This window comes from Protopterus annectens, chromosome 13.part0, assembly GCF_019279795.1.
Source record: "Protopterus annectens isolate FY-2018-M chromosome 13.part0, PAN1.0, whole genome shotgun sequence".
NCBI classification, from domain to species: domain Eukaryota; kingdom Metazoa; phylum Chordata; order Ceratodontiformes; family Protopteridae; genus Protopterus; species Protopterus annectens.
In genome coordinates, this window is record NC_056747.1 from 858,365,986 (window position 1) to 858,375,099 (window position 9,114).

The window sequence follows — 9,114 nt, forward strand, 5'->3', positions numbered from 1 at the left end:
GATGTAACCGTGGCAACAGGAACAAATGGTCTGCCTTGATGGATTTGAGGGGACGATATCCACCAAGTCAGATGTCTTTTGCAAGTTGGAGTTACTATGATCTCGTGACACATGGGAAGTTGTTGAAAGGACCATTGGGTGAATAGAATCCATTGTAGCAGCCGCATGTAAAAGTGGGCAAGGGGAAGAAGTGTTATGGCGGCCGCCATAAGACCCAGAACTTTCAGAGCAAATCTGGCCTGAATTTTGTTGCTGAATAGAATCACTTGGACGTGTCTTTGAATGTCCAAGATCCTTTGGTCTGTCAACCTTGCAGAAAGTTGTACGGTGTCCAAATTTGCGCCTATAAAAGTAATATATTGACAAGGCAGATTTTTCGAAATTTATAGAAATTCCTAGCCCTCTGCAAGTGTGAATGGTGTAATTTCTGGCTTGGAGAAGCTGATGCCTGGTGGTGGCAGTGAGGAACCAGTCATCTAGATATGGAAACACCTGGAATCCTTGACGTCTCAGGTGAGCCGTAACCACTGCCATGCATTTGGTGAACACTCTGGGGGCTGTAGTGAGTCCAAAGGGCAGGGCTCTAAATTGGAAGTGACTGGTCCCCAGCAGAAAGCGGAGAAATCTTCTGGAGCGTCTGTGAATTTTTATGTGATAGTACGCATCCTGAAGATCTATCGAGCACATCCAATTGTCCTTGCCCAGAAAGGGCAGAATGGACTGAAGCGTGACCATCCGGAATCTTGATTTCTTTACAAACTTGTTGAGTTTGCTCAGATCTAATACTGGTCTCCAGTCCCCTGTCTTTTTTGGAACTAAAAAGAACCTTGAGTAGATTCCGGATCCTATTTGGTCCGCTGGGACTGGCTGGATGGCTCTTTTTACTAGCAGTTTTGATATTTCTAGTACTGCTAGTTCCCTTAGACCGGGTGGAACGTCAGGAAGGGTTCCCTTTTGTTGAATTGGGGTTTGAATAAAGGGAATTTTGTAACCCTCGGATATAATTGACTGTACCCATTTGTCTTGAGAAAGGGAAAGCCAGGCTATTGGGTACAGCGATAATTTTCCCCCGACTGCCTCCGAAGGCGGACAATCGGGCAACATCTCAGGGATGCTGGAAGGGTTTGTCAGAAAGAGGCTCTCTGCTACCCTGATTCTGCGGACCCCCTCTGCCTCTAGGGTGGCATCTATTATTGTTACCCCCTCTGCCTCTGGGGGTAAACTGACTTCGTGCGTCAGGCGTGACTCCTTGGGATTTGCGGAACCACATTTTCCCTCCCTTCTGTCCTTTGGGGTAAGGTCTAGAAGGGGTGGAGAAACGGACTCCTACGGCAGAAAGAGTCTTGCCATCTTGTTCGCATCTAGTCAAAGTGTCTTTCACTTGAGGACCGAACAAGGTCGTGCCATCAAAAGGGGAGTTTGTGAAAGACACCTTGAAGGGGTCTGCAAAATTACAAAGCCGCATCCAGGACTGACGCCTTAGAGCCACCCGTGCCTGCGGCCCTACTCGCTCCATTGGCTGCATAAGAAATGAGCCGCATGGAGGAGTTAGCAATGGAGTTAAGGATTCTTAGCTGTGAGCTAATCTTGTCCTGAGACCCAGCATCTGACGGATCCTGTAAAACTTCTCCCAACTCTTTAAGAACATCTCTTTGAAGGCGGGTGAAGGGTGAAGTGGCATAAATAGTTCAGCGATCTCATGGCAAAAGTTGCTGAAGAAAAAATCCGCTTACCGTACCTGTCCATAGTCCCAGAATCCTTATTAGGAGGATGAACCGGTACTGAAGGATCAGCCAATTCCTTCTTGGTGGCAGCAGCCACCACCATGGCATCAACTGGGACACCTTTTCTTAAGTATTGTCTATCTTGTGGGGCTATAATAAATTTTGAAGGTCTCCTGGGGGTAGGTTCCACCGAATCTGGAGCCATCCACGCCTTCCGAGCCACTACTTCCATGAGAGGGTCGAAAGGCGGAGACACCCAGGAGGTGGAGGGTCGAGAACCGAACGCCTCCAGGTATACTGACTCGTCCTCGGAGGGATTAAGGGAGGGCCAGTTCCCCCTCTGTTTAAGGATTTCAAGGATGTCTGAGAATGAGACATCCTCAGAGGGGGACCTTGGGGATCCCTCCGACTCATCCAAGTCAGTATCTGATGTAGTAGACTCAGGGGAGTCTAAATGTTTCCTCTTACATGTCCTCTTACGGGGGGGGGGGGGTTCTCCTGACGGATCAGGAGAAGCCTCGGAAGAGGAAGATATTCCCAATAAGGAAACCTGAGGCATTCGAGCAAGAGAGTGGGAAGAGACGTCAGCAGGCAGGAGTAGTGGGAGGAGCTGATGGAACTGTCCGTTGACTAAGCCCAAGGGCTAGTACACTTCTCATCACCTCGAAGGCTCCCCCCATCAGACAGACCAGAAGGTTTCCGCTCCGAAGAGATAGGAACCTCAGGCCTCACCGAGAGGGAAGGCTCCGAGGCAGATATCGGGGCCGAGCTCACCAACACCGAAGCTCCGAGAGGGAGAACGGGGTCTGACAAGGGTCTGATGTCACTCGCCCCCTCGGAGCCGACGAGAGAGACTAGACACCCGGATCCCTCCAATGAAGGTCTCAAGGAGGAAATCGGAGCCGAGGACGACGGAGCCGAAAGGGGTGGTATCGGCTCCGAAGTCACAACGGTACCGGTTCCAAGGAGCTCCGGTTCCGAGCTCTGTAAGAGAGTCGAAGGAGGAATGTTCGGTGGATGTGATATAGCTATCGTCTGTTGAGATGGGCTATGGAGTATTTGGGCCAATGCCTGAGACTTTAATAGTCTACTCACCACTCTCTCAAGGTCGTGATCAGATAGCCTGGATGACCGAGAAGATCGGCTCCGCTCCGACAGCAAGGGTGATCTCGGAGCCAAATGAATAGATTCCACAGAAGGGGATCGAGATCTCTTTTTCGAGATCAATGGAGCCATCGGAGCCGAAGATACGTCGGCTCCAACCGGAGCCGACACTGAGTGTCTAGACTTGACAGTATCGGCGCCGGATGGAGCCGATACTGATACTGGTATAGAAAGATCGGCTTCAGCCGGAGCCGATCTCGAGCCTGGTGAGGAAGAACCTGAAGCCGACGGCTTGGAAGCCTGAGCCGAAGGCTTAACAGGTTTCGAGGGCTTCCCCAGCACCGACTTAGGCGGGGAGCTCTCGGGTTTTAATAAGCCCCTTAAAATTAGCTTATTTTTTCGTTCCTGCAGGACTCTTGGGCTGAAAGCATGACAGATAGCACAAGAGTCCTGCAGGTGCGAAGGTCCCAGGCAATAAACACAAGAAGTGTGACCGTCTGTCAGAGACATCTTCTGACAGCACGAGTCACACTTCTTGAAGCCTGAGACCTTAGTGTCCTTCGACATAACTGTGTTGATGAAACACTGGAAACACATTCACACACAAAACACACTCAGTCCAACAATTTAATTAAATTAAATTAAACTAACAGGGATAACAGACAGTCACACACAAAAAATTCCCTGACAGGAAAAAATTTAGGGAGGGGAAGGCTTAAGGCCAAACTAGGGGTAAGGGAATATTTACTTAAAAGAAGGGAACACTGACAGGAATAGGGTTAACGTGAGTCAGTAATTAACAAAAAATAATATTTATATGTAAAAAGTTAAAGGGGGTAGACAAAAGTCTCTGAAAAGTTCACTTACCTAGAGCTGGTAAAAGAAGGCACCTCGTTAACGAAGTGGCAAACGAGATCCGAGTAATCTCTGCCTTGCATCATGGGATATAGGGTTGCCTCGAGCTGGTAAAATTAGCTCTCGAGCTTAGCAAGTGCCGAGTCGGAGCAGAGAATCGGCTCCGAACCCATCCAGCAAGAATGAAGGCGAGATTGACAACTTAACATTAGTCATTATTAAGAATAAATGGAATACTCCAAGATGCTATCCACAATGGTGACGCATTTAGTCTCACTATTGTGGGGCTCACACTTAAAAGTCGTGCAATTTAAAACTATTACTGTGCAATGACATTATGGGTCCACAGATGTTAACCTTGTACAGCTTCCTATGTGACACCTTTATCAAGAAATAGAGGGATAAATTGTAGAACAAATTTTGTAATGCTGATGAAATGGACATCCAGAACAACATTCCTCACAAAACAGGAACAAAGTACCTCAAGCTTCAATGTCGGTAAAGAATAAGTTTTACTGTTATGACTCAACTGCTAATTAGACCAACTTATTAATGCCACCTATCAATGATAAAGCATGCTTGCCTTCTTGTTTCAAAAACAAAACAAAAGTTAAGCTGCTGCCTGTATTTCCGAGGTATACTGCTAAAGCCTGGATGGCAGCTGGTATTTCCTGCCATCCAAACAATCTTTCCCTACGACTTCATTACCAAGGCCTAATCAACCCATTTGTTCTTCCTTGGACAATAACCAAGGTTTTCCTTCTTATGAAACAGCCTTACGAGTCAGCTCTTTCCCACTCAAGGGCCTAATCAACTCATTCATTCCCCTGGGGAGAGGAGACAGTTAGGTGGTTGGCAGAGGGCCAATGTGAGGGATCCTGTGCACTCTCCTTCTAATCCTCTAGTGCCCTATCCTCAGCAGCTTGTTTGAGCTCCATATACACTGTTTGCCAGTGGGAACATGTGTGCTCCCAAATGTGCCCTCTCTTGTTAACTGAAGTATCACTACACAGAGTATGCGAACATGAGTACCCTCACACGTGACCTCCCGTTTTAAGTGCAGCATCAGTACACAGAGTGTACAAACATGAGTACTCCCACACATGACCTTTCTTGTAAAGTGAAGCATCACTATGCTTAAACTCCATAGGTGCAATATCTAGTGTTCCCTTTGGGTATCACCCAAGCCATAAGCCAGTGCTTCCTTCTTTCCAGACTAGCGATGTGATGTACTGTCAGGCACTCACTCCCATCTACCCCACCTGGCCCCTCCAGCATCCATGCCACTAATCAAACATAGTTTAGCTGGGTTGCAGTCAGGGTTTAATTCCCCTCTGCCACCAGGACGGGCTTGAATCACAGAATCTCAGGCAACTCTTAATAATAAACATGTATACATAAGTTTCTTCTGCCTTCATTAAACCTGAACATAAATGGTATAAATATAGTCATAATGTTATATTTTTTGCAGCTACTATACAAAAGTTCTTTATTGTCTCCAGAATTACTGTTAACACACCAAATCTGACCGCTTATCTTTGCAAACTGCCAAGTAGCTTCTGGACCCACAGGAACCTGCAACGGTGAATGTTAGAACACAAGCAAAGTCTCACCCATGAAAGCAATTCCATTCTTGAGAAGAAGTTCAGGAAGTTTGGGGTTTTCTGATGCATGGCCCCAGCCTGCCCACACTGCCTGTGAAAAACAAGGCATAAGTGATTAAAACAACAACCACAAAAACAGGCATATCATGACTCAAGACATAATGTACCTAGGATTCTAGATGTCATACATAAAAATAATAGGACTATAAATGTAATACATTCACCGTAAATATAGACACATACTAATAAATGGAGAATAACAAAAGAGCTCAACAAACAGGAATGCTGAGGAGCCATTGTTAAATGTACTCAAACAGGATGCATTCTTAAAAGAAGACCAAAATTGTGTAAGAAAAGAGATGGCGTACTCAGGGTGATTTCAAGCATGTCCATGAATCTCACAACACTAGTTCTTTTTTTAACCACCTTTTTTATTAAATCTTCATATTTTTAAACAATGACATAGGAAAACAAAGTAACAGAAAAGAAAGTCAATGACAATAACATCTTTCATTATTTTCATGCATTAGCTAGTTTGCTATGATGCAGGATGTGGAATAAGCACATAATACATCTACTACAGTCCACCCACTGATGAAAGTGTAGGGAATTTTCCTCTACAGGAAAGTGTAGGGCATTTTCCTAGACAGGAAACAAAAAACTGAGGGAAATGTTACTCAACGCTAGGAGTCTAAACCTCAAAATGCACCCACTCGATGCACTCCTCAAAATGGAGAACATCGATATCTGTGCAGTGACTGAGACCTGGTTCAAGGCTCCTGAGAGCACCCCAGTAGTACCAGGCTATTACTCATACCACATGTTTCGGCCACAAAACCCGGACCGAAACACGAAGGGCGGAGGCATGTCCATATTCATCAAGGACATCCACACCTCCAGGCTAGTTGCAAAATATGATGCCTCTGAATTCATTCAAGTGCAACTAACCCAGTGCAAAAATGCATTCCAAATTGTAGCTTGTTATAGATCCCCCACCTTGACCCAGGACGCTCACTCCTCATTCCTGGGGACATTGGAAAAAATGAGGGTCCAACCAAACACCATAATAATGGGAGATTTCAACTACCTAAATATTAACTGGGAAAACTACTCCTGTACTAACTCCCTGGCTTAACAATTCCTGGAGTTCATAAACTCAACACCCTGGATCAACCTGTCAACATTCTCACCAGGGGCAACAATATTCTGGACTTGGTCATTACCAACATGGGTGACCGGTGCTCAACACCAGAGATCAACTCCTCGCTGGTTAGATCAGACCATAAACTAATCACCCTACATATCCACATCCCGACCCCACCCCACACAAGGAAACCATTGTAAAAATTTTTCCAAAGCAAATTTTACACTTCTCAAAACTGAGGTGACCAACTTTGTGACACTCCTGCAGATGGATAACACAGTCAATACAGTCACGCCTGCTGAATCCTACACAAATGCACTCTACAAGCAACTGCATGAGTGCATGGATTGTGCTATTCCCAACAAAACCAAGACGCTATCCTCCAAAAAAAGAAAGCCAATCTGGTGGTCCCCTGCCATTAACAAACTCTACAACAGAAGGAATAAAATGTTGTAAAAGAGAGTAAAAACCCAGGTATGGAGGAACTTACTGGCGATCTCTCATAAAATCCTCCAAAGCTAATTTTTAAAGAAAAATTGCCACGGATTAAAAAGACAACCACAAGGCATTCTTTAGCTATGTCAAGAATCTCCATGGCAACACCCCGATCTGCACCGAGCTACAACAGAATGGCACAAAATATAAAGAGCCAGCTGATATTGCCAACGTATTGACAGATAGGTTCAGTGCAAACTTTACTTCCCCCTCACCCCCCCAAAGGGCCCATAACAATACCAGATGGCTGTACAGCCTCAGCAATCACAAACACACAGGTAGAAACAGCACTCTTTAAAGCAAAAAACACACCATCCATGGGACTAGACAACATCCCAGGATGCGTCTTACATGAACTCCAAAATGAACTAGCTCCCCACTAAAAATCCATGTTCAACCACAGCCTCACCACAGGCTATGTGCCCACAGAATAGCACACAGCAATGGTTATCCCACTCCACAAAGGAGGAACCACCACAGACCCTGGAAACTATAGACCTATTAGCCTGACAAGCCTGGTCTGCAAGGCCATGGAGTGTATCATCATGGAACTCAAACAAAAATATAGGTAACCTCCAAACTCTGGATGCTTCCCAATTTGGATCTTTAAAAGGTAGGTCATGTCTCCTAAACCTGGTAGACTTTTTTGAAACAGTTACAAAGCCCATAGACGAGGGCAAGGTAGTCCACACAGCCTACCTGGACCTCGCTAAAGCCTTTGACACTATCCCTCATTCAGGAATCATTGATAAACCCACCAACCTTAACATAAAAAAAATGTCACAAGATGGGTGGCCAACTGGCTCATGGACAGAACCCACACAATAAGAGTTGCCGACTCCTGATCAGACTCCAAACCAGTGACAAGTGGAGTACCCCAGGGTTCAGTCCTGGGACCCCTCGTGTTCGGTATATACTTCTCTGAAGTGCAAGTGAACACCAAGGGTCTATGGCTAGCCAAGTTCGCAGATGACTGCAAAATGGGTGCCATTATCGATTCCCCCATCGGCATAGACATCCTGCAAAAGGGCCTCACAGAGACTGACACCTGGTGTCAAAATCATGGCCTCAGACTAAATGCCAAAAAGTGCATTGTTATCCCCTTTGACAAAAACACAGTACCCATGAATTACCAAACAGGGGGAAGTTCACTTAACACAGAAAGTGTGATAAGAGACCTTGGGACCCAACTGGATAGTAAGTTCTCCTTTGATAATCACATTGCCACAGTGGTCAGAAAACCTTTCTACGTGGCCCACTTAATCACGAAAGGGTTCGCATCTAGAAATAAGGAAGTCATCGTTCCCCTCTACTCATCACTTATCAGATCCCTCATTGACTACAATGCCCCATTTGGGATGTACCTCACAGGACACCCACAACAACTTGAGAGGCCCCAAAAGTAGCACACCAAGAGGATCGCTGGCCTCAAACAATTGCTCTATGTCGACAGGCTCAAGAAACTCAAACTCTACTCGGTCGCATACCGCTTAGTCCGAGAAGACCTCTGTCTGACATACAAAGCGATGTCAAACCCGGAATTATTGGACATGCCCCAATTGAAGAAATCCCAATCTCCCTGAGCTACATGCTCTAGGGACCTAAACCTCACCACAACAATGAATAGGACATGCTGGAGGGATAGATTCATGTCCCAAGGACTTCCCATGCTCTTGAACAAGATTTCCATCCACATCAAGCAGAGCTCTTCATTAGCACTATTCAAGAAAAACTGTGATAAGTGGATGGGCGATAGGAAATTCACTCCTGGGGTTATGTCTGGAGCACTGCTCGATAAAGGAGCAGGAATTTAACAATACATGGGTGGTGAAAGCCAATTCACTGTTGGCTAGGCTTGCCTTGGCCCTCGGGCCGATACCCTAGTACCTACCTATGAACCTATAAGCATTTCAGCACTCCAGAAGACAGAGGGTCATCCAGGGAGAGAGGGTGTGGTTGAATGGCTGCCCGCTGTTAAAGACTTGAAGGAGGGCACAGCAGTAGACAAATTCAACTAAAATTTGGGGTCTTGACAAATATCCTGCACATATCTTTGTCCTCCTCCTCAAAATGATTATATGGGAAGAGGGGACACACCCTGCAGACCTAGTGTTTGCTGAACAATTAAGGGAAATACCTCTCAAATGTCGCTGATTTTGCTTAATATTTTCTTGTCCCTCAACTTTTT

The 9,114-nt window shown here is 45.8% G+C and overlaps 1 protein-coding gene across 6 annotated transcripts in view; it reads right to left on the reverse strand.

Moving 5' to 3' along the window:
• The window catches only part of ACACA (acetyl-CoA carboxylase alpha), a 2,143,878-nt gene that overhangs the window by 1,915,671 nt on the left and 219,093 nt on the right, over positions 1-9,114 (reverse strand). For all 6 annotated transcript variants that reach the window (XM_044054575.1, XM_044054578.1, XM_044054576.1 and 3 more), the window contains one exon: positions 5,297-5,378. In XM_044054575.1, the coding sequence (XP_043910510.1) occupies positions 5,297-5,378 (82 nt within the window). The remainder of the gene's footprint in view (positions 1-5,296; positions 5,379-9,114) is intronic.